The sequence below is a fragment of the Macaca thibetana genome, chromosome X (genome assembly GCF_024542745.1).
Source record: "Macaca thibetana thibetana isolate TM-01 chromosome X, ASM2454274v1, whole genome shotgun sequence".
Taxonomy (NCBI): domain Eukaryota; kingdom Metazoa; phylum Chordata; class Mammalia; order Primates; family Cercopithecidae; genus Macaca; species Macaca thibetana.
Window position 1 is genome coordinate 48,126,094 of NC_065598.1, and position 25,926 is coordinate 48,152,019.

General features: G+C 50.8%; 1 protein-coding gene across 2 annotated transcripts; it reads right to left on the reverse strand.

The window, feature by feature from the left end:
• Positions 1-7,568: 7,568 nt before the first annotated feature.
• Positions 7,569-19,369, reverse strand: SLC38A5 (solute carrier family 38 member 5). 2 transcript variants are annotated; one of them, XM_050775663.1, is made up of 16 exons: positions 18,499-19,369; positions 17,054-17,107; positions 16,892-16,967; positions 16,142-16,257; positions 15,979-16,052; positions 15,410-15,502; positions 15,195-15,273; positions 11,873-11,955; positions 11,221-11,279; positions 10,995-11,132; positions 10,706-10,785; positions 9,975-10,075; positions 9,638-9,753; positions 8,737-8,881; positions 8,541-8,644; positions 7,569-8,071 (listed from the first exon to the last, which is right to left on the reverse strand). In XM_050775663.1, the coding sequence occupies exons 2-16, from the start codon at positions 17,104-17,106 to the stop codon at positions 7,970-7,972; spliced, it is 1,419 nt and encodes a 472-aa protein (XP_050631620.1). In that variant the 5' UTR covers position 17,107; positions 18,499-19,369; the 3' UTR covers positions 7,569-7,969. The 2 variants fall into 2 exon arrangements, with proteins under 2 accessions (XP_050631620.1, XP_050631619.1); XM_050775662.1 differs by lacking the exon at positions 18,499-19,369 and adding an exon at positions 17,489-17,603.
• Positions 19,370-25,926: the final 6,557 nt, after the last annotated feature.

Sequence of the window (25,926 nt, forward strand, 5' to 3'; positions counted from 1 at the left end):
AACACAAACATTGAAAGAGAAGGAGATTAAAGTAATCAAAGGACGTGTGAAAATGAAAACTAAAGTTATCAATCAAATTTAAACCTTTTAAAGTCAAGTAATGATGTTTAAAATGTTTAATGTTGCTAACACAAAGTAAATGGTGGAATAGAGAACTCCAAAAATCTATGCCTCTATAAAAATCAGTGAAAAAACTGGCAAAAACTGTCAGAATCAACTTTTTCAGAACTGTGGAAACTAACCGAAAGCTTGTAACAAGCAGAGGAATGTTTAATCAAGAAAAACCAGCTGAGTGGTTCACGCCTGTAATCCAGCACTTCAGAAGGCCGAGGCAGGCGGATCACCTGAGGTCAGGAGTTCGAGACCAGCCTGGCCAACATGGTGAAACCCCGTCTCTACTAAAAATACAAAAATTAGCTAGGCGTGGTGGCACGCGTCTGTAATCTCCACTACTCAGGAGGCTGACACGAGAATTGCTTGAACCCGGGAAGTGGAGGTTGCAGTGAGCTGAGATGGCACCACTGCACTCCAGCCTGGGCAACAGAGCAAGACTGTCAAAGAAAAAAAGAAAAAGAAAGAAAAAGGAAGGAGGGAGGGAGGGAGGAAGGAAGGAAGGGAGAAAAACCAGCTGAATCTCCGTAAGAACTGTAAGCTTTGTGGTATTTTAACTTACCCTCGCCCCATCTCCTGCTCCCAGCTTGGTGGTAGCCCTGAAGATAATGATCTGCATTCCCAGTACAGGTACCAGTACCGGAGAGAAAAGAATGGACCTTTCACAAAGAATTACAGTTGTTTGTTTTGACTTATCTGGTGGTTCCCTGGAAGAACCCACTTGAAAGGCTTGTCTTCACTTGACTTCACTCAAACTGACACTACAACCTGGGGTAGTGAATAGCAGTTGGGGAAAACAATACATCAACCAACAAGCTTAAAAGGAAAGGTTCGAGGCCAGGCGCAGTGGCTCATGCCTGTAATCCCAGCACTTTGGGAGGCTGAGGCAGGTGGATCACGAGGTCAAGAGATCAAGACCATCCTGGCCAACATGGTCTCTACTAGACACCCAGTCTCTACTAAAAATACAAAAATTAGCTAGGCATGGTGGTGTGCACCTGTAATCCTAGCTACTCAGGAGGCTGAGGCAGGAGAATTGCTTGAACCTTGGAGGCTGAGGTTGCAGTGAGCCGAGATCGCGTCACTGCACTCCAGCCTGGTGACAGAGCGAGACTCCATCTCAAAAAAAAAAAAAAGAAAAGAAAAGAAAGAAAGGCTGGAAAATGGGATATCTATTGGGGCTTGAATAACTCCAACATATGCCTCGGAATCTAGAAGGCCACACACATATGCCCTGGGCTGCAGCTAGGCAAATGCCCACAGAAGACCTAAGTAGGCTTTAAGCTCTCACCTCTGACAGACCTCTCGAGGCTCTGAGCAAGCAGGAAGAGAAAGATAAGGCAACATTGTAAACTGCCAGGCTGAGTGCAGAAGGTATGTCCCAACACACACACAGATCCCCTTGGCAAAGACTGGGAGACATACTGGTTCCAGGCATAAAGAAATCTCTATTCAATCATTAGTGGCCACTAAGCTAACCAAGCGACTTCAATGGCCACAGAGGACAAGGAATAGAGACTACAGAATTTGTTCAGGAAAAAACTAAACAAACTTGTGTTTTGAGACAGGGTCTTGCTCTGTCTCTCAGGCTGGAGTACAGTGGCATTAACATGGCTCACTGCAGCCTTGATCTCCCAGGCTCAAGCAATCCTCCGGCATCAGCCTCATGAGTAGCTGGGACTATAGGCATGTGCACCACACCAAGCTAATTTATTTTTTTTTAGAGATGGGGTCTCACTATGTTGCCCCAGCTGGTCTCAAACTCCTAGGCTCAAATGATCCTCCTGCCTTGGCCTCCCAAAGTTCTGGGATTACAAGCATGAGCCACCAAGCTCAGCCTAAACAAACATTAAAAACAAACAAACAAAACAGCAACAAGAAACCCTAGGGAGGGGACAGAATCTGGTTTCCAGAGTTGCCACATTGTATTATTTGAAATGTCCAGTTTTCAATAAAAAATTATGACACATGCAAAAAAAGAAGAAAATATGACCCATCCACAGAATAAAGAAAAAAGACCATCTATAGAAACCGTCCCTGAGAAAGCCCAGATGTTGGGTTTTCCTGTTTTCTCTTAATGTTTTATTACTTTTTTTTTTTTTCTCTTGAGACAGAGTTTCGCTCTGTCACCCAGGCTGGGGTGCAGTGGTGCGATCTCGGCTCACTGCCATCTCTGCCTCCCGGACTCAAGCAATTCTCCTGCCTCAGCCTCCCAAGTAGCTGGGACTACATGCACCCACTACCACACCTGGCTAATTTTTGTATTTTTAGTAGAGACAGGGTTTCACCATATTGGCCAGGCTGGTCTTGAACTCCTGACCTCAAGTGATCCACCCGCCTTGGCCTCCCAAAGTGCTGGGATCACAGGTGTGAGCCACCACGCCCAGCCAGATGCTGGGTTTTCTAATAAAAAGACTTTAAATGAGCTATTTAAAATATGTCCAAAAACCTCAAAGAAACTATGTCTAAAGAACTAAAGTATAGAAACAATATCTCACCAAATAGAGAATATCAGTACAGACATAGAAATATAAAAAACGAACCAAATAGAAATTTCTGGAGTTTAAAAGCGTAATAACCAAAATGAAAAATTCATCTTCTGCTGGTGCGAGGAGTAGGGACATCGCCCTCATCTCTTTTTGGGGTGCTTTCTGTTAAATAAGAAGACTTGCTTTTTTTTCTTTTTGAGACAAGGTCTCACTCTGTTGCCCAGGCTGGAGTACAGCAGTGCAATCACAGCTCACTGCAGCCCTGAACTCCTAGGTTCAAGCAATTCTCCCACCTCAGCCTCCCTGAGTAGCTGGGACTGCAGATGCAAACCACCATGCCCAACTAATTTAAAAAAAAAAAAAAAAAAAATGGGGCCGGGCGCGGGAGCTCACACCTGTACTCTCAGCACTTTGGGAGGCCAAGGCAGGCGGATCACCTGAGGTCAGGAGTTTGAGATCAGCCTGGCCAACATGGTGAAACCCTGTCTCTACTAAAAATATAAAAATTAGCTGGGCATGGTGGCACATGCCTGTAGTCCCAGCTACTCGGGAGGCTGAAACAGGAAAATCGCTTGAACCTGGGAGGCAGAGGTTGCAGTGAGCCAAGATCGCACCATTGCACTCCAGCCTGAGCAACAAAGCAAGACTCTGTCTCTAAATAAATAGATAAATAAATAAATAAATATTGTGTAGGGACAGGATCTCACTTTGTTGCCCAGGTTGGTCTCAAATTCCTGGCCTCAAGGCATCCTCCTTCCTTAGCCTCCCAAAGTGCCGAGATTACAGACATGAGTCATCATGCCAGCCAAGACTTGCAGTTTTAAGGCCAGGTGCTGGAATTTCAGGTTACCATTATTATCAGAAAGAATGACTTGTTGAGCTTAAGTTTAGTGGCAGTAAAGGGAGTGGACAAAGCTATATAAGAGCAATGTTTTGTATAGAAATTAAGTTGGTATTAATCTGAACTAGATCGCTAAAAATTAAGATGTTATTTTTAATCGCTAGTATGGTTTGAATGTGTCCCTTCCAAAATTCAGGTGTTGTCAATGTGGCAGTACTAAGAGATAGGGTCTTTCAGAAGTGACTAGGCTATGAGGGGTTCTCCCTCATAAATAAGATTAGGTGTCCTTATAAATGAGATGGTGGGAGTTGCTTCTCTCATGTCCTTCTGCCTTCTGCCATATGAGAATGTAGCAAAAAGCCCTGATCAGATGCTGGTGCCTTGATCTTGGACTTTCCAGCCTCCAGGACTGTGAGAAAATAAATGTCTGTTCTATACAAATTACCCAGTCTGAAGTATGCTGTCACAGCAGCACTAAAAGACTACTAAAATCCCCTAAGTAGGACTTGCATCCCAAGGAAGTGTAAGACTTCTGCACTGAAAACTACAAAACATTGCTGAAGGAAATTAAAGACCTAAATAAATGGAAAGGTAGCCCATTTTTCATGGATCAGAAGATTTAATGAAGTACGGATACATACTGTGACATGCATAAACCTTGAAAATATGCTAAATGAAAGAAGCCAGACACAAAAGGCCACAGTGTATGATTCCACTTGTATGAATGCCAAGAATAAGCAAACCCATAGGAACAGAAAGTAGATTCATGGTTCCCGAAGGCTGGGTGGAGTGGGGAGTTACTATGAATGGGTATGAGGTTGCTGGTTTTCTTTTGTTTTGTTTTGTTTTTTGTTTTGTTTTGCATTTTGAGACAAGGTCTCACTCTGTTGCCCAGGCTGGAGTGCAGTGATCCAATCCAGCTCACTGCAGCCTTGAACTCCTGAGTTCAAGCAATTCTCCCACCTCAGCCTCCCTGAGTAGCTGAGACTGCAGGTGCACACCACCATGCCCAGCTAATTAAAAAAAAAAATGTAGGGACAGGATCTCATTTTGTTGCCCAGGTTGGTCTCAAATTCCTGGCCTCAAGTCATCCTCTTGCCTTGGCCTCCCAAAGTGCTGGGATTACAAGCATGAGTCATCATGCCCAGCCAAGACTTGCATTTTTAAGGCCCGGTGCTGGAATTTCAGGTTACTGTTATTATCAAAAAGAATGGCTTATTGAGCTTAAGTTTAGTGGCAGTAAGGGATAAAGAACAGTGAAACAAGGAGCGTATAGTATTAATCAACTACAGTCAACTGCCCTATTTGTAAATAGAAGTGGGGAAATAATATATATGTGTAGTAGCTCACAAATGCATAAAAATTATCTGGGAAGATAAGCAAATGTCTCTCAAACATCTAAAAGCTTCCTTCAGGCTGGGCGCGGTGCCTCACACCTGCAATCCTAGCACTTTGGGAGGCCGAGGCAGATCACGAGGTCAGGAGATTGAGACCATCCTGGCTAACATGGTGAAACCCTGTTTCTACTAAAAATACAAAAAGTTAGCCAGGTGTGGTGGCACGCACCTGTAGGCCCAGCTACTCGGGAGGATGAGACAGGAGAATCACTTGAACCTGGGGGGCAGAGGTTGCACTGACCCGAGATCGCGCCGTTGCACTCCAGCCTGGGAGACAAGAGCAAGACTTCGTCTAAAAAATAAAATAAAATAAAATAAAATAAGCCGGGTGTGGTGGCATATGCCTGTGGTCCCAGCTACTCAGGAGGCTGAGGTAAGAGAATCACTTGAACCCGGGAAGTTGACGTTGCAGTGAGCCGTGATCTTGCTACTGCACTCCGGGCTGGGTGACACCCTGTCTCAAAAAAAAAAAAAAAAAAAAAAAACCTTCTTTCATAAATATGGCTCTTGCCTGTAATCCGAGCACTTTGGGAGGCCAAGGTGGGAGGATCACTTGAGCCCAAGAGTTTGAGACCAGCCGAGGTAACATAGAGAGATCCCATTTCTACTGAAAATTTTAAAGTTATCCAGGCACAGTGGCACATGCCTGTAGTCCCAGCTACTCAGAAGGCTGAGGCAGGAGGATAGCTTGAGCCTGGGAGGCTGAAGCTTCAGTGAGCTGTGATGGCACCACTGCACTCCAGCCTGGGTGACAGACGAAGACCCTGTCTCAAAAAAAGTTAAAAATTAAAAATTAAAGAATTAGAAATACACACACACACACACACACACACACACACACACGTGAATTGTAATGGCAATACCATTTTTTCTGTGAGGTTGACAAAAATCTGTTTCATTGCTCAGGCTGTTGACAAGGCTGTGGTGAAAATGGCACTCACATACTCATGTTGGCTTCTCCTTGCTCTTGCTTGGACCAGCCATACTCGTTCCTACCTCGCGGTCCTTGCACCTGTTGCTCCCTCTGCCTGGAACACCCTTTGCCAAAATAACCGTGAGGCTTGCTCCTTTCAGCCAACCTAGGACCAAACTCATTGTCCCCTCTTCAGCAAGGTCTCACTGAACGCCTCCTCACCCATCACCTCCCCACACCACTCTCACATCGCTCATTTTCTTCATTGCACTCATCTTTATGAGGAATTATTTCTCTTTTCTTCTCTTTGTTAGGTCAGAGGTCAGCTAACATTTTCTGAAAAGGACCAGAGAGTCAATAGCTCAGGCTTTGCAGGCCATATGGTCTCTGTTGCAAATCCTCAGCTCTGCACGAGAAAGCCACAAACAATATGTAAATGAAGAAGACACTGTAAATGATATGTAAATAATTTACAGACACTGAAATTGATATGTAAATTATTTAGACACTGAAATTTGAATTTCATATAATTTCCAAGTGTCACAGAATATTATTTCTTTTAATAATATTTTTTCATTTTCTTTTCTTTTTTTGAGACAGATTGGAGTGCAGTGGTGAGATCTCGGCTCACTGCAAACTCTGATTCCTGAGCTCAAGCGATTCTCCTGCCTCAGCCTCCTGAGTAGCTGAGATTACAGGCACGTACCACCATGCCTGGCTGATTTTTGTAGTTTTAACAGAAACGGGGTTTCACCATGTTGGCCAGGCCGGTCTAGAACTCCTGACCTCAGGTGATCTACCTGCCTTGGCCTCCCAAAGTGCTAGGATTACAGGCATGAGCCACCACACCCAGCCCCTTTTCTTTTTGAGACAGGGTGTCACTCTATCACTCAGGCTAGAGTGCAGTGGTGTGATCATGGCTCACTACAGCCTCAACCTCAATCTCCCGGGCTCAAGAGATCCTCCCACCTCAGTCTCCCAAGTAGCTGGGACTGTAGGCATGCACTACCACACCCGGCTATTTCTTTTAATATTTTTTGTAGAGATGGGGTCTTGCTGTGTTGCCCAGGCTGGTCTCAAATGATCCTCCTGCCTCAACCTCCCAAAGTACTGCACAGGCATGAGCCACTGTGCTGGGTCCACCTTTTTTCAATCATTTAGAAATATGAAAGCCAGTCTTAGTTCAAGGGCCATACCAAAATAGGCAGCAGGATGGATTTGCCCACTCATGTGTCAGAACATCAACTCCAGGGCACTACTGTCTGCTTGGTTCACTGCTATATCCCCAGCACCTACAATAGTGCCTGGCACCCAGTAGGCTTTCAGTAGATATTTACTGAGTGAATGTGTGAAGTCTTTTTTTGTGTGTGTGAGATGCAGTCTCACTCTGTTGCCTAGGCTGGAGTACAGTGACACGATCTCAGCTCACTGCAACCTTCGCCTCCCGAGTTCAAGTGATTCTCCTGTCTCAGCCTCCCAAGTAGCTGGGACTACAGCATGCGCCACCACAACCAGTTAATTTTAGCATTTTTTAGTAGACATGGGGTTTGCCATGGTGGCCAGGCTGATCTCAAACTCGTGATTTCAGGTGATCCACCGGCCTCAACCTCCCAAAGTGCTGGAATTACAGGTGTGAGTCACTGCTCCTGGCCAAGTGAGTGAAATATTAAGTTGAGTAGCAAGTTACTGAAAGAGTGAAGTGAGTGAACGCATGAGCAGGCACAGTCCCACTCGTAGGGCTTCAGTTTGCTCCAGCCTGGACTCCGGCAGGCTCCCCCAGCAAGACTCAGAGAAAGATCAGAAGGCTGAGTCCAGAGTGGTAGCTCAACATCTTTATTTTTCCTCTTTAGCCCGAGGGTAATCCTGACAAACAGCTTCAGCCAGGAGGAGGCAGAGAGGACTGGGCTGGGCAAAGGCTCCGCCAGGACCTGCCCTCCTCCTCCTCCGCCACCTTCTCCTCCTTCTCCTCCTTCTCCTCCTCCTCCTCCTCCTCCTCCTCCTCCCATGGGGTTGGGGATGGGATTAGGGCCATGATCCAAGTTTGGCATCCCTGGGGAGGAGGGAAGTGGGCCAGTCTGCAGCCTCTGCTGTCCCCCGCCTCTGACAACCACGTTCATGGGAACCAGCCGCCTCCACATGCTGGGCAGGAGGGACCCTAGGGAGCGGCCCCGACCCCTCCATGTGCATTCGCACAGGGACCTGGGCCAGCAGGGCCTGATCAGTGTCCAGACAGGCGGCTCTGGCCTGTGGCCCAGTTGGCAAACATAAAGCCTAGACTGACGGCCATGAAGAGGACTCCCAGGACTCCAAAGCACAGGGCCTGCGGGCCAGAGAGACAAGATGGGGCTGGTTGGGACTCCTCACCCAATTGCCTTCTGAGAATATTCCTCAAGTCTTCCACCTCCTTCAGAGAGTGCTTCATCCATTCCTGACCCTCCTCTGTGTGCCCTCTCCTTCCTTACAGCCAGCCCCTTTCTGCGAGTCCTCCTTCCACCTTCCCAGGACCCATAGAGAGTACGTTCCTCCATCCTCCTTCTTGAAGGTGCTTCCAGCTCTCTTCCCAATAGTGCTCCTTCCATCTGTCTGGAGAATGCTCCCTCTATGCCAGCCCCTGTTTGAGTGCTCCCTGTCTTCCTGGACCCTGCTGGTGCTCTGTCTCCTCTGCCCCTTCCTAAGACAATCACCTTCATTCTTCCAGACCATTCTTTCATATGCTCTCCCAGCCCCCTCCTGAGCACTCCCTCCTTGGAGTGCTCCCTCTCTCCCTAGCTCTGCCCTGGAATGCTTACCTGGATCTTGGGCCAGGATAAGAAAGGCTCCACCTCAGAGGGTACAATGCGGAGGTAGAAGATGCTGGGGAGGATGAAGATGAGGCTGGGGGCTGAGGTGGACCCTGGAGGACAAGAAGGAGGGACAGGAGTCAACCTGACTTGGGGACAAGGCCCACATTAGATGGGATATGGGACTGGGGTGAGGTTTACTGACCGATAACTCCAAAGATATCCTGGATGGTCGGCACACAGATGACAAGGACATTGACCAAAACAAGCAGGATCAGAGCTATGGCCACATGTCGCGGCCAGCTGAAGGCCTTGCCTGGGAAAAGCAGCTGCTGCAGGGCCCGGCGGATCTGTGGCCAGAGTAGGGTGGGACAGAAGTCAGGACCCTAGTGCTGCCCCCCTTCCACGTGATCATCTGTCTTTAGCTCCACCCTCTGTCTGAGATCCCTGATTTCCCCTCCCTCTGACTATCCATGGCTTCACCCTGCCTAACCCATCATCTGTGTCTCCATGTTCTGAATGGGCTTCCTGCCTCCATCCTCTGACAATCCACATCTCTTCCTTCTGTCTGAACACCCATCGGCACCCGCACCCACTGTCTGAAATCCTTGCCTCCTCCTCTAGCTGACCATCTTCGCCTCTCCTTCTGTCTGACCATCCACCGGTCCTTCCACCCTGTGTGACCTGCCTCTCTCCACCTGACCTCTACCTCCCTCCTCTGTCTAATTAGTTCCGCCTCCCCATCTCGGAGCCTTGACCCTCCTACATCCCATCACTTCAGCCTCCACCCTTTTTCTGTCCATCCTGGTTTCTACCCTCCAACTGACCCTTCCTGACTCCCTCTTCTTTCTAGCCATCCATCTGTGCCTCCTCCCTCTGACTGACTACCCTGTCCCCTGACCCTCTCTCTCCTGCTATCTATGTCCTTCCCACTTCTATCGATTTTTGCCATCTCTGTCCATCTGAAAATGCTGCCCTTTTCTATCTGTCCATCCTTGCCTCCTTCATCCATCCATCCACTCCTGTCTCCAGCCTCGACCCACACATCCATGCCTACACCCTATACCCATCCATCCATGTCCCTCTGAGCCATGGGCCCCACGCACCGGGAACAGCACGACTGGCACAGTGAGGGTCACCGCGAGCAGCACGGCCAGGCGCACACAGAGGATGAGAGGGTCCTTCTGGCTGTACATGTGCAGCATCTCTGCCTCCACGTTGCCTGGACCATGAGACAGGGGGTACGGGATGCAGGATGTGGAGACAGCACCAGGACCAATGCCCCAGAAACCCATACATACATGCACAGTGACAAAATCCACATAAGTGAGGCACACCTTCTGTTTGGAAACTGACAGGTCCGTGGTCACAGAAGGAAAGAGCTCAGAGGCTCCCGCCCCAGGCCTTCCCCCTCCCCCCAGCCCTAGCCGCAGCCCCACTCACTGTAGAAGGTGAGGTATCCAAAGGTCGCCGTGAGCCCATACATGCAGAACATGGCCCCAATGGACACGTTGGCCACGGCCTGCATCCTGAGCTTGGAGGGCCTGAGGTGTAGAGGTCGTGGAACTGTCATGCCCAGACCCTGGGACTTGCCCCAGGTCCCTCAAAGCCAGCCTCCGCCCTCCAGAGTCCCCTTCTCCCAGACTGACATTCAGCTGGCACACATGGGGACACCCGTCTCTGCCTCCCCTGTGACTAGCCAAAACCCCCTCTCTGACCATCCATATCTCCCCCCCATGTGACCATCTCCCTCTCCCCTGCATCTGACTGCCACTGCCTCTTCCATCTGACCATCCATGCTGTCCCTCTGTCTGATCATCCACACATCTCCCATCATATCATCCCTGCTTCCGCCTGTCTGTCCGTACCTCCCCATCCCCATACCACCAGCCATGCATATCACCCCCTCCATCTGATCATCTGATCTCTGCTTCCTGACTCTGTCCATCCACATTTGTGCTGGATATTAAAATAGGAGAATACTTAAGCCCCGATCAGCAAACCGTCACTAGCCTGAATCCCCCAAGACTTCCTGACCACCCCAAACCCCTCCCATGGCACAACCTAGCTTCCACCAAGTGACAGTCCCAGGACTGCTGTAGGGAGCGTCAGACATTCCGGTTACCGCCCCACTTGCTGGCCCATCATGCAGGCCCACTTGCCTGCCCACTCACCGGCAGAGCTCCGTATAGATGGGCAGCACCTCAGGGTGGCAGACAAAAGCAAAAGCCATAATGGGCACTGTGTAGGACATCTAGGGGAATGCCCGAGTACATGGGATTAGAGCCCACAGGGGTCCATCCCCTTCTTCCCATCCCCCTCCCGCCCTGTAATTGCCCTCCATATCAGACACACAGAAGCCCCCAGTGTCCAATATCCAGCTCCACTCTGAACAGGATGCACCGTGTGACAGAACCAGAGGGCCTGAGTGTGTTGCAATCTCCTACATGCCTGCACACACACCTGTGAGTCAACTGTGAACATCTGGGCCTCACAGCTGCTGTTGAGCCCTTGGTTGTGGAGCCCCACGGGAGCTTCACTCTCCATTGCTGTTTCATTGCGGCCTATAGCACAGCCAAGCTGGAACTTCTTGTAGATGACCTGAGGATGGGGGCATCGGGGAAGCCAGGTCATGGGGGAGGCTATGTCCCAATGTCCCAAACTCTCTCCCTGCTTCTCTGTGACTCACCGAAACCAGGAAAAACAGCATGCAGGTCAGTGAGAGACCACTGGTGTACCCCAGGTAGCCTAAGAGGGGCAAAATACAGAGTCTCAGAAATCAGCCAGGCGTGGTGGCTCACACCTGTAATCCCAGCACTTTGGGAGGCCTAGGCGGGTGGATCACCTGAGGTCAGGAGTTCGAGACCAGCCTGGCCAACATGGCAAAGCCCCATCTCTACTAAAAATACAAAAATTAGCCAGGTGTGGTGGCACGCACCTGTAGTCCCAGCTACTCGGGAGGCTGAGGCAGGAGAATCGCTTGAACCCGGGAGGCAGAGGTTGCAGTGAGCCGAGACCACGCCATTGCACCACTCCAGCCTGGGTGACAGAGCGAGACTCAGTCTCAAAAAAAAAGAAAAAATCAATGGAACCCCGTACAGTGAACTCCAAACACCCAGTCTGGCCTTCAAGGTCTGCCCACCCCAGTTGCCTTTGCATAAGCTTCTACTTCCACCCAGAAAAACCTCCCCTCCATAGCAAACTCCTGCTAATCTGTTCAAGCCCACATCAAATAAGCTCTCCTGGTGTTCTGCAGCCCTTGAAAATGAATAGGGGTTTTCTCAGTCTGGCTTCTTCTGTCTAACCCTACTACCCAATGGCCAACCCAGGGAGCCTCTTACCCAAGTGTTTCATGAGGGCCAGGGGCAGGATGATTAACACACTGACGATGATGATGAGGAGGTTTCCCTTCAAGAACCAGTCCCTAGAGAGACAGGAAGACACAGTGCCTAGCCGCCAGTCAAAGGAAACTGTCAGGCCGACACTCACAGAAGACAGTTGAACAGGCAGCTTTCTGCCCTAAGTCAGGAGAGTTAAGCTGACAGCCTCAGCTATGAGAAGTCATTCAGGTGGTTACAGTGACAAACGGCACAACAGGGTTGACAAAAATAGTCAGGCTGATTATGAGATTGTCAGATACTGTTGGTGGGACACAGCTAACACATACACAGCTGAACAAAACTTGCCATCAGATTTCGCAAGTGGATGCACAACCAGATGGTCAAACACCCCAAATCAGTCAGACTCAATGTAAAAATCAGTCCAGGCCAGGTGCAGTGGCTCATGCCTGTAATCCCAGCACTTTGGGAGGCTGAGGCAGACGGAACACCTGAGGTCAGGAGTTCGAGACCAGCCTGGCCAACATGGTGAAACCCTGTCTCTACTAAAAATACAAAAAAAATTAGCCGGGTATGGTGAGGAGCACCTGTAGTCCCAGCTACTCAGGAAGTTGAGGCAGGAGAATGGCGTGAACCTGGGAGGCGGAGCTTGCAGTGAGCTGAGATCGCGACACTGCACTCCAGCCTGATGACAGAGTGAGACTCCATCTCAAAATAAATAAATAAATAGCCGGGTATGGTGGCACATGCCTGTAATCCCAACTACTCAAGAGGCTGAAGCAGGAGATTCACTTGAACCCAGAAGGCAGAAGTTGCAGTGAGCCAAGGTTGCGACATTGCACTCCAGCCTGGGTGACAGATCAAGACCCTGAAGAAAAAAAAAAAAAAAAAGAAGCAAAGAAAGAAAGAAAAGAAAGAAGGAAGGAAGGAAGGAAGAAGGAAGGAAGGAAGGAAGGAAGGAAGGAAGGAAGGAAGGAAGGAAGGAAGGAAGGAAGGAAGGGAGGGAGGGAGGGAGGGAGGGAGGGAGGGAGGGGAGGGGGAGGGGAGAGAGAGAGAGAGAAAGAAAAAAGAAAGAAAGAAAGAAAGAAAGAAAGAAAGAAAGAAAGAAAGAAAGAAAGAAAGAAAGAAAGAAAGAAAGAGAAAGAAAGGAAGGAAGGAAGGAAGGAAGGAAGGAAGGAAGGAAAGAAAGAAAAAGAAAAGAAAGAAAGAAAGAAAGAGGAAAGGAGGGAGGGAGGGAAGGAAGAAAGGAAAGAAAGAAAGAGAAAATCAGTCCAACACAAGGTGCCAGACACAAAGAGAGTGAGTCACGATCGTGGTATGTCTGACAGGTCTGATGATCCATCAACAGTCTGATGATCCAGTAGATAAGCCATGATGCAGAGTCCATCAAAAAGTCAGAAACACACATGCATGCTTGTTTGAACAGCTCAAGGTTTGTTGGATGCCTAAAAGTATGCCTGTGGACTGACTTGGCCGCACAGTCAAAGAAAGACTGAAATAGAAACGAAATCATCCAGCTGGCCACACTGTTGGAACCAAGCTCTGAGAAAAGGTGGGATCTGTACAGATATTGGAGGAAGGTGACCAGGCAAGACAGTCAGTTAAGACAGAATCAGCTGAACAACTGCTCATGCATTCAAAACAACTTGATTGAATGCCTGTGTTCTAGACATTCACACGGTCTCTTTCTATCTCATACACAGTTACACAGAAATAAACCAATGGGAGCTAACTATAATAATGAGACATCTCTGGTCACACAGTCAGCTATCTAGTATTCTCAGAATCAAACCAAATATCTAAAATGATACACACAGAGAGTAAAAATCAAGCACTCGGTTAAAATTGTCAGACTGGCCATGTGTGGTGGCTCACGCCAGTAATCCCAGCACTTTGGGAGACCAAGGCGAGCGGATCACCTGAGGTCAGGAGTTCAAGACCAGCCTGGCCAACATGGTGAAACCCCATCTCTACTAAAAATACAAAAATTAGCCGGGCATGGGGGATGAGGCAGAAGGATCACTTGAACCTGGGAGACGGAGGTTGCAGTGAGCCGAGATGGCACCACTGCACTCCAGCCTGGGCAACAGAGTAAGACTTTGTCTCAAAAAATAAAATTAAAAAATTAGCCAAGCATGGTGGTGCATGCCTGTAATCCCACTTACTCAGGAGGCTGAGGAAGGAGAATCGCTTGAACCTGGGAGGCAGAGGTTATGGTGAGCTGAGATCATGCCACTGCACTCCAGCCTGAGCGACAGAGTGAGACTCCATCCAAAAAAAAAAAAAAAAAAAAAAAAAAATGTCATACAGACCAGAGTCAGACTGACAAAACCGGAGACATCTACACACCATGCAAAGCCCATGGGACCAGAGGCAGAGTTAGCCACTGGACACACAGAGCTGTTCATGAAACACACAGAGGCAGCTCCACATGTGCAGCTGGAGCACAAGCACTACAACACCCTGTACATACACACTAGCCCTGCTGGAGTCCCATCGTGCACATGCCCCCCACACATACCGAGCCATCACAGAGGATCCAGACTCACACACAGGCAGCCAGATGCATAATCAGAACAGTCCAGCATATATGGTTGCAACCATAATACAGAGGACACATAGTCACAGTCAGGGATCACACACACACACACACACACACACACACACACACACACACCCCAGAGAGAATTTACCAGAACAGCCACCAAATCAAACACAGAGATGGAGTTGGCTCGACACATACAGTCAGAGTGAGTCATACATAGTTGGTACCACAGCGTACTACATGCACACAGACACACTGCTGGAGTCAGCGATCGTACGCTTACAGCTAGACAGATTCAGCCAGATGAACCTAGAATCAAGCTCAAACAATCAGCTGGACAGGGGAAGTCACAGTGATCGAAGGTCAGACACATATGGTTGGAATCACAGTATACGGGACACAGCTGTAGTCAATCACAAAGCCAGCCCAAGAGAATCAGCCAGGCCGGCAGACAGAGTCAAACCCACAGGCAGAGTCTGAGTCCATTGGCTATGTACATTCACACACACATGGTCAGCAGCAGAGTAAACCGGACGTAAAGAGTCAGCCTCCAGCCAGAAGCAGCCAGAATAAGTCACAAAATCAGCACACGGTCGACTGGGCTCCTGTGGTCAAAGCAACAGTCACGCAGAGGAATCATGCTGACCCAAGTGACCTGCCCAGCAGTCTCAAACTGGAACACCTGGAAGTCAGCTGCACAAACAGCGCTGAAGATACCGACCGGGCCTCGCAGGCAGAGTCAAGGAGCTGCTGGCCAGCCAAGGGGTGTTGCTCACTCACCCCTCGGGGTCCATGTACAGGAAGGTGCCGATAACCAGGGGGAGCTCAGATTTGATGATGAACAGGTAACTGGACATGGCTGGTGCGGGTGGGGGAGGTGTAAGCAGAGAGATTCTCTTCATGCCCCCACCCTGTCTTCCCCAGCCCAGCCTGGGGAAGCCCACCTCACTCCGCCCTCTCCCCCCAAGCTGACCCCCACCTCCCAGAGTCCTCACCCCCAACATTGTGCAGACAGATGACTGCGGCCACCACTACCTTCCCCGCAGGCCCGAATGCCCTCTGTCCCAGCTGCTCATAGGCTCGGATGCCTAGAGGGGGAAGGCAGGAACAGGGTTGAAGGTCCAAGAGGCCAGGCCAGGGGTGCAGGCCAGAGGGCCCGGGAGCTGGGAAGTTGGAGCTTGGGGGAACAGGCTTTGACTGACGGAGGCTGAAGGTGGGGGTTAAGCAGTTGGGGTTGAGTTTGGGGGCAGAGTCTGGGAGGTGGGATCTGAGGCCAGGGAAAAGGATGAGGGCTGGAGGTGAGAGTAGGGGTCTTGGAGCCAGACTATAGACTGAGACCATGGTGGGAGCTGGGGAACTGGGGACTGAGGGGTGGGGGTTAGAGGTAGAGTGTAGTGGTCTGGAGGTGGATTCTGGGGTGCTGGGTCCGGGATCTGGGGTCTGCATTCAGGGAGTTGGGTCTGAGGTTTGGGGTTCAAGGTCTACGCTGAGCTCTGGATGTGGGTCCAGAGTCTGGGGTCCAAAGGGGTGGAGTGGGGACTGGGATCCAGGCTCTGTGTCTCACCTACAATACCAGCACAGGTCAGCAGGAGGTGGATGGAGTAGGACGACAGAAGCGCAATGCACAGCAACAGGGCCCTGCGGCAGGTGGCACAGCTCAGACCTGGTCCCGGGCCTCCCACCTGCCCTGCAACACCCCTGGCCCCGAAGGCCACCTATGGACTCACAGGAAGAAGATGACTCCTGTGTGGGCCATGGCATAGGCCAGCCCCAGGATGCCGCTGCCCATGATGGCATTGCTGAGGTTGAACACTGACATTCCAAATGATGTCTTCCCCTCGAACTGCATGCAAGGAGCAAAGCCCGGGCACACATTGGGAGGGGGCACCGGGTAAGGAGACTAATGCCAGGGCCAGGGAAAGACTGAAGAAGAAGCAAGCGGGGTGGAGAGAAGCCAAGGAGAGACCATCGGAGGAGGGAAGAGGCTAGCAGGGAAGAAGAGTTGAAGACGGAAGAAGCTGCGAAGGGGAGAGCTAGGAAGGGGGAAACTAGAAGGACAAATTTTGGAGGGAGCAGCTGGAAGTGGAGAGGACCAGGGGAGGGTGAAGCAGCCACCAGAGGTAAAACAGCTGGGGAGGGGAGACACTGAGGGTGGGGATCGGCTGAGGATGGGGAGTGCTGGAGGAGGAAGAACAGCTGGAGGAGAAAGGCAGGTCGGGAGGGGAGCAGATAGGGAGGGCAGCCACTGGGCCCAAGCGTGGGTGGGGAGAAGCAAAGCCAGGGAGAGAGCTGGAAAGGGCATATCTGGGGAAGAGGAGTATCTGGAGAGGGGAGCGACCGAGGAGTGCGTAGCTGTGGTGGGGAGATAGCTGGGCAGGGGAACAGCAGGGAGGAGGAGGAGTGGGGAAGAGGGAGCAGTGCGGGAGGAGATTAGCTGGGGAATGTGCCACCGGGACAGATCCTGTGGGGCCACTCACATCCATGAACTGGACCGGCTTGCTCCCAGGAGCAGGACCACGACTGGGCAGGAAGCCCTCACGTTCCTGCCTGTAGCTGGATAGGGCAGGGAAATAGGGGCCAATAAGAGGGTAACTCTGACCCCCAATCCCCGAGCCCACCTCCTTGGACCCCTGACTCACTCCACAGCATCCGAAGGGAGGGCTCCATTCATCTTTGCATCCTGCAGTTCCATCCTGTGGGCAGAGAAATGGGGTGGGGGGATCAGAGACAGAACGAGGGTGCTTCAAAGTGAGGGGAGCTAAAGAAGGGGGAGGGGAGTCCCATAGAGACCGACAGAAAGACGGAGAAAGAGATGAGACAGGGGAGCAGGAACAGACAGGGACAGAAATGGAGGCAGGCTGACAGAGAAAGAGATGAGAGAGAGAGAAGAAAAAGAATCAGAGGAGAGAAGCCAACAGTTAGTTAGTTACTCAGAGAGACACAGAGAAAGAGCCAGTGAGAGAGAAATAGTTGGGGAGAGAGAGAGAGAAAGCAACAGAGACAGCCGGACCCCAGCGCAGATGAGCCGACCACGTGGAGAAGGGATAGCCTCTCCTCCCAGACCCCAGACTCACGCTGTCTCTCTTGCCATCTGTGTCTTTCATTCCCCGGTCCCCCGCACCCCCCCCCTCCCTCCACCCTCACTGCGTGGCCAGGCGGCTCACTCCTTGCAGGGACACGTGTCGGCCTGGCTGCCCCACCCCTCCTAATGCCCTCACCCCCCTCCTTCCCGCCTGGGCCCCCAAGCCCGAGCCCAGAGCTGATGCAACCTGTTGAGTGAGCTGAGGGTGGGGGACAGACTCGGAGACCCCTGCCCCAGACGCTGCAGACTCTGAATATCTTCACTAGAAGCCAAAGACAAGTCCCCGAACCGAGCCCCTTCCCAGGGACAGAAATGACCCAGGGACTCCCATTTAACCCTGATTCTAGGGCCTAGAGGTATTTTCCAGAACCCCTAGCAAGTCTTAAACACTCGTCTTCTGACAGAAGTCAATTTGGAGACACTTCCAGACTTGAGAAACTTCCTGGGTGTGGGGTGTGGGGTGTCTCAGGAACCTGGCCCGAGCCCTCATTTCCCCTCCGGAGGAAAAGCAGTCTCTGAGACCATTAAAGACCCCCTCCTGTGGCCTAATGAGTTTCCTGGGGTGGGGGTGTCTCTGCAATTCCCACCCGAGCCTGGAGTCCCTGTCTTGTGGGTAGAGCGTCTCTGAAGAAACCCCAGCCCCCTCCCGCGCTTACTCCTTGGGAAGGAGGTATCTCAGAAATCCCCATTCAAGGTCCCCATTGGAGCTCAAACTGGCTCAGGAAATCCTTTTCCCAAGTCCTGAATCCTGTTCCTGGGACACGGAGGGGTCTCAAGGAGTCCCATCCCCCGCCACCAGCGCCCTCCGGAGCCTCCCACCCACACCTGAATTCACTTCCTGGGATCAAGGTACCAAAAGGACCCCCCCACAGTCACGCCATTCCATTCTCCACTAGTGCTAAAATGTCTCCAAGGAACCCCAAGCCCCTTCCCAGGACCCCTACTCATATCTCAGGCCCCCAGGAACACCATCCCCGCAGCCCACGCTTCCTCCTCACCTACCTGCTCCTCTCAGCTCCTGAAGTGGCCGCAACTCAGACTCCTGCTCTGGGCGGTACTTTTTTTTTTTTTTCTGAGAAGAAATGTTAATTTTAATTTCGTTTCCCTCCTTCTGGCCCTGGGCGGGGGAAGAGGTGGAGAAGGGGCGCCCCCTATCTGGACCCACTTGGAGGGAGACAGAGGTTTGTTTGTGTGTTGGTGGGGGGCGGGGAATGGCCTGAAAGATTGCGGGTGTAGACCCACAGCTAGAGAGAGTGACAGGCAGACAGAGGGGATGGACTCACAGAGCAGACGGACAGCAAGATGGGATGGATGGCAGAAAAAGGTGCAGAGAGGAGACAGAGAGTAGGAGAAACGAAGTTACAAAGAAAGCAGCCATGAGAAACAGCACAGGAACAGACAGACCACAGAAGGAACAGAAAGACAGATGGGTGGGAGGAGGGGATGCTAGGGGATCTTGGTAGACAGGCGGAGACAGAGAGAAAGGGACGCACAGGCACACTCAGAAACAGACAGGTGGGTAGGGATAGGCTCGTGGAAACACCTGCAGAAAGGCAACAGGCAGTCGGGCTCAGTCATAGACAGGAGACACAGACTGGCAAAGAGGTGGGGGACAGAGCCAGACAGCTCCCCAAACAGAGGGTAGGACCAGACACACCAGCTCAGAGAGACAAAGAGACAGAGGGAGTGGTTGAGGCAGAGAAGAAAATAGGCAGAGAGAGGCAGATTCAGGCAGAGAGGCCTGGAGACAGCAGCAGAACAGGTGCAGGGATAGTAGCCAGGCTATTCCAGGCAGACCTCAGGCAGACAGCCTAGTCACGAGAGGACCCTAGATCTTGGAGGCCCCCAGAGGGAGGCAGGGAGGGCATTTGTGGCTGGGTGGGGAATGTGGACTGTGAACTCACACTGCCTGCAAACTGGGCGGGCACTGTAGTCCTGGACCCCACCCCAAGCGTGGGGTGGGGCTTGTCCAAGCCCTGAGAAGTCCCACTATCTGTCTGTCCGTCTGTCTTCTATGGGAGTCCGTCTGTTCATTCCCCTCCAGGCATATGACAGGCATGCCTGTCCCAGGCAAGGCACATGTCTGCTACAGGATGTCAGGCAGGGTGGACTTGGGGTCTGGGCCCACCTCGACTGGGCTGCTTGAAGCCCAGGTGGACAAGAGGCCTCTGTCTGGGCCCCTTGCCCACCTGCCCACCCCCGACAGGGAACACAGAATTCCCGGAAAGGCCAGGAGCTGGCTGGGGCTTCAAAGCTGGCCTAGATGCCCTCACCCCACCCGCAGTTGGAGGAGGACAAGGGATGGGGCGTTTACTTCCCCACAGCAGGAGAGAGACTCCTGTGCACTCAGGGATCGCAGCTACACAACAGGCCCCATCACAGCCCCATCAAGGGGCTCAGATACAGGGGCCAACTCACCATCACTCACAGAAGTGCACAAAGACTCACAGAAGTGCACAAAGACTCACAGCCACACAAGAGAATAAAGACTGACAGACATGAACACATACAGACTCACCACTTCACATTAAGAGCACAGGCTCATGGGACAGCCACACACGTGGCCACACGGAGTGACGACAGTCTTACAACTATCAATACCCACAGGCTCAGAGCCGCTCACAGAGAGCACAGACGAACACAAATTGGCTTATGCCAATTTCCAGACACTCTAGACTCCTGAACATCATTGCCGCTGGACCCACAGCCATGCCAAAGACAATCAACAGGTAAATCACACACACAGATTCACAGCCGCACACAGAGCACACAGACGATTACACACAGCTGATGACATCGTTCATGGGTCCTGGGTCTTTCCCACACACACGATCCAGTTTCAGATGGCCCTGGATCTGAACCTGAATCCAGGTTCAGATGACCCTGGAGACAAACTTCCAGGTCCAAGCCCTAAAATCATATCTCTGTGTATGTGAACTTGAATGTGCACTTATGACCACATGTAACCACATACAGCTCCAGTCACAGACAGAAGCACTCATAGGCTGACATGAATTTTGTACAAACAGAAAAGCTGTAGTCTCTTTCTCTCTCTCTCTCTCTCTCTCTCTCTCTCACACACACACACACACACACACACACAACAGCATTTCAGCAAATGGCTGCACACAGCCGTGTACACACACAGCTAGTCACAAATCAAGTCAGAAAAGAAACATACAGGGAAAGCATATACCAGCACACCAACACAAAGCACAGGAATGCAGAGTACGCTTACTATCGTTGCAAAGAAAAAATCCAGAAACTACATGGAAAGCTACACAAGGAAGAAACAGGAGAACCAGATAGTACTCATACCACCGCACCAGAAGAAACACCCCGAGGGCACACATACCTGCAGCCACTCATTAAGGAGAGACACAAATACAGCAGCAGACACACAAAGAAAGACACGTGCGCACAGATACACACATAGGAGGGACAAGTACTCTGATGACCATGACTATTACAAAGGAGACAAACACCCAAGCAACACACGCACACAACAACATATAGATAAACTGCGCGGACAGACAGTACCAATGCACACGGTTGCCAAAAAAAAAAAAAAAAGCATGAGTTGGGCCGGGCGCAGTGGCTCATGACTGTAATCCCAGCACTTTGGGAGGCCAAGGCAGGTGAATCACGAGGTCAGGAGTTCGAGATCAGCCTGGCCAACGTGGCGAAACACCGTCTCTACTAAAAATACAAAAAGAAATTAGCTGGGCGTGGTGGCGGGCGCCTGTAATCCCAGCTACTCGGGAGGCTGAGGCAAGAGAATTGCTTGAACCTGGAAGTCGGAGGTTGCAGTGAGCTGAGATCTCGCCACTGCACTCCGGCCCAGGTGACAGAGTGAGACTCCATCTCAAAAAAAAAAAAAAAAAAAAAAAAAAAAAAGCACAAGTTGGGCAGGCGACTGTAGACAGAACACAGCACCAGACAAGTTACATAGGAAGACGCAGGCACAGCTCACATATATGTGGCTGTGGCTGAGAACAGGCAGGTGAGATACACTTAGCATATTCACACACACGCGTGCACACACACATACACACACTTCTGCCCAGCCTCCTCCAGCCTCCGTCTCCTTTCCTATCTACTCTGATTTCTCTCTCCCCTCATACCCCTCCCCCACCCAGAGCCATTACACATCTGTGCTACCGGCTGGCCAGGGAAAGAGACACCTGTCACCAGAGGCTGTGACCCAGGTGGCTAAAGGTGGGGGGCGGGGATGCAGGTATCCATATTTCAAGTCTGAAGTGTCCCGTCCAAATAACTAGCATACCTTATTTGGATTTAAAAAATAAAAGACAACCCCCCTCCCCTCTGCATCCATTTGCCACCTCCCTGCCACAGCCTCCTGCTCTGATTGCTCCCCTTCCCTCCCAGGGCCTGCCCCCACTGGCCTTCCAACATGGACCAACACAGGGCTACCAGGCACACAGCAGGTGCTCAACAAAGGCCACTTATCTAATGTCGTATTAGTATCATTACTTTTATTTCTGCCAAAGGAACTCTTCTAGGGGAGAGATGAGCCTCCAGCCAGCTCTGAGAACCCCACAGCTCCCGTAAGTTTCAGGGCACTGCAGATAGCAGGTGCTCAACATAAGCCGGTATGGCAGTGGGAAAACAAAGGGAAATTGTGATCTGGCTGCGTAGAGGAACCTGCTTTAGAAGGAACAGATGTCTTTAAGCAGGACCCAGGCCTTGAGGCTGTGCCAGGGATAAGAAAACTTTATTCGTTCATCAAAGTAGGGCCTCCTTCTCAGGGTCATTTAAGGTTTGTGTTGGTTCAGTAAAGCAGACCCTTGTGTGACACATGGGAGTCCCGTGAAATCTGTTAAAAGTCACTTTGGGTTATCGTCAGTTCTAAGGAGACCTTTGATTAAAACAGCTCACTGCCCGGTAGCATCCAGGGGAGGGAGGGACACGGTGAAGCAGTTAACAGCAAAAGCTTTCTCAGCTCTGCCACTTATTAGCTGTGTGGCTAAACAAGCAAATTCCTAAACCTCACTGAGTCTCAGCTTCCTCAAGGGCCTAATAACGCCTAACTCATTGGGCTATTGAGACAATTAATTAACACAGGCAAAGCACTTAAGACAATGCTTTACACATAGTAATTGCTCAATACATATTTGTGGGAGGAATTAATGATTTCTTCTCTGTGAAAGCAAAGTCCCACTTGCTCGGCTGCATATGGGATTCCGATCTGTCCTTTCATGCAGGCTCCCCACGGAGTAACTCTTTCCAGTCACTTCCTTTCCTCAAAGCAGCCCCATGGGCAGCAAAGTCCTAGGCCCCTGCCCCTGGGCCACCCCCCTTGTTCCCTTACACTGCTAAGATGCCCCCTCCGGGAAAGAGCTGGCCTGGCAGCTCCCCCTTCCTTGACCCCTCCAGGAGGCCAAGGGAAGGACACCTTTACACTCAGTGGGGTGCCGGGTGGGAGCTGCAGGCCGACACCCTACTTCGGGAAGAGCCTGGAGAGTTCAGAGCCTGGCTCCTGTCCCCCAAACCCCCGGCCCTGCTGGAGGAAGCAAGTTTCTTTGCTAAAAGTTAAACATCCTCTTCGTAAGCGCAAGAAAACAGGACGTGGGAAGCGTCCCACAGGGTGAACATGGGCCCCCAATGCCTGGCACCCCCTCCTCTCTTGTGGAGCGGAGGCCTGGTGGCTCGAACCCTTCCTTTCTCACACTCGCTCACCTCTGCAGGGGAGTCATGTTCCCACAGTCTCACAATGCCCTTGAGTTCTGCTGACAAAGCTCTGGCTTCTTCCCTGGTTGTCAGAGTCTCTATGCCTCCGTCCAGGGTTCCACAGAAATGCAGGACACACCACTGGGGAAAAAATGAAGGAATGAAGCAACAAAAGGATGAATTCAAACAACATTTATTGAACATCAACTGTGCGCCACCCCGTTCCAGGCACTGGGAGGCAGCAGTGAACATGACAGAACAGGAATCCCTGCCTGGTGAAGTTCGTGTGCTAAGGAATCAATCATTCCGTTCTTTTTTTTTTTTTTTTTTTTCTTGAGACAGGGTCTCTCACTCTGTTGCCCAGGCTGGAGTGCAGTGGGACAATCAGCTCACTGTAACCTCAAATTCCTGTGCTCAAGCGATCCTCCTGCCTCAGCCTCTCGAGTAACTGGGACTATGGATGAACACCACCATGCCCAGCTAATTTTTAAATTATTTCTTGTAGAGATGAGGTCTCACTATGTTGCCCAGGCTGGTCATGAACGCCTGGCCTCAAGCAATCCTCCCACCTTGGCCTCCTAAAGTGCTAGGAGTACAGGCGTGAGTCACAGCATCCAGCCTTTTTTTTTTTTTTTTTTTTTTTTTTTTTGAGACAGGGTCTTACTCTGTCGCCCAAGCTGGAGTGGGGTTCAAGCGATCCTCCCACCTTGGCCTCCTGTGTAGCTGGGACTAGAGGTACACGTCACCACGCCTAGCTAATTTTTGTATTTTTAGTAGCATGGTTGCACTATGTTGGCCAGGCTGGTCTCCAACTCCTGACCTCAAGTGATCCACCCGCCTCGCCCTCCCAAAGTTCTGGGATTACAGGCATGAGCCACTGCGTCCAGCCCTTTTATTTTTTAAAGAGACATGGGTTCTTGCTATGTTGTCCAGACTAGATTCAAACCCCCGGGGCTCCAGGGATCCTCCCACCTCAGCCTCTGGAGTAGCTGGGACTAAAGGCGCATGCTGCTGCCCCTGGCTAATACTCATATGCATGTTGTCAGGATTAAAATGAACGAACAAAGGGAAGGACATGTTGGAGCCAACTTGTACAGGTTGGGAGGAACTGTTCAATTTTCAAGAATTTTGCAAACTGGTTGTTAAACAGCTGGTTTAGCCGGGCACAGTGGCTCACGCCTGTAATCCCAGCACTTTGGGAGGCCGAGGCAGGTGGATCACCTGAGGTCGGGAGTTCAAGACCAGCCTGACCAACATGGAGAAACCCCATCTCTACTAAAAATGCAAAATTAGCCGGGGTGGTGGCACATGTCTGTAATCCCAGCTACTAGGGAGGCTGAGGCAGGAGAATCGCTTGAACCCGGGAGGCGGAGGTTGCGGTGAGCCAAGATTGCGCCATTGCACTCCAGCCTGGGCAAAAAGAGCGAAACTCTGTCTCAAAATAAAATAAAATAAAATAATAAACAGCTGGTTTAGCAACTGGTTTTGTTTGTTTGTTGAGACAGGGTCTCACTCTGTCACCCACACTGGAGTGCAGTGGCACAATCAAGGCTCACTGCAGCCTTGACCTCCCAGGCCCATGCAATCCTCCCACCTCAGCCTCCCGAGTAACTGGAACTACTCGCGCGCACCACCACCCCTGGCTATTTTTATTTTTTGTAGAGACGAGGATGTCAGCATATTGCCCAGGCTGGTCTTGAACTCCTGGACTCGAGCGACCTTTCCACCTCAGCCTCCTAAAGCTAAACAGCTATGGTTAAAAATGAAATTATATAAACGTACTCAAAACTGGTAACTTCCTAATTTTACCACATTCCACTATTCTATATGCTCTTGAGGTCATTTACCCCCATTTTATCTGTATGGTAAAAATAATACATGATAGTGCGCTACTGCACCTCTTTTGAACTCCCTGTTCAGTGACCACAGGTCGGTACCTTGAAATCTAACAAGAAGATTGTACCTAAGCCATGGAAATTGGCAAATGCTAGCAACCAGCCTCCCTTCCCCCCGCCCCTCCCGCCACCACCCCCGCCCCAGCCAGTGGTTAACCATTTACCAGCACACCACTGAGGGCATTTAGAACCTAGCACATGGTAAACACTATGATAAACGTTCTCATTATTTTCCCGTTTGTCCACTGGGTCAGGATGTATAGTCTTTTTTTGTGTCTGGGTTGGAATTTAAAATGTTTGAAGATCACAGAATTACAAAAGGCCAGAGGGTGGCTAAGCTACACCTATTTAACTCTCCCACTCATGCTGTTAAGTCTGTACTATTGATTATCCCCACTTTCCAGACAGGGAAACTGAACTTCTGAGGCGGTAAAACTCAGGCAGCGCCTCCATTATCTGTAGTGCGATCTGAAATTGCAGCCGAGCAGCCTCCGCGCGCTCGCTCACTTCAAGAACGCATTTCTCCTATCACGTTTATGCCCCCAGCGGTAATTTCGCTGCCCTGCACGCGAAAAATGAATGGGTGGCATCGTGCGCGTGGCATCTTGGGAAATGTAGTTTACAGGCTCAATGACAAGCATGGTCCAAGAAGGGAGGGGCGGGGGAGCAATTCGATCTTGGCCTCGGAATAAAAAGAACAAAGAATCGCCGGCAGTTTGCGCGTCGCGACGCTTCAGCCACGCAGTGCGTGGATTCAGCCACTTTGGCCGTGCCGCTTGCATGCCGGGAAACGCAGTTCGCGAGCCCCGGATACGTCGACAATAGATGACGGGACTCACGTTGT

Coding starts and splice junctions, on each gene's coding strand:
- SLC38A5 (XM_050775662.1), bottom strand. Junction 11,956..15,194: donor CTGTACATGGACCCCGAGGG/GTGAGTGAGCAA, acceptor CTGTCTCTCTAG/GGACTGGTTCTTGAAGGGAA. Junction 8,645..8,736: donor GGATATCTTTGGAGTTATCG/GTCAGTAAACCT, acceptor CTTGTCCTCCAG/GGTCCACCTCAGCCCCCAGC.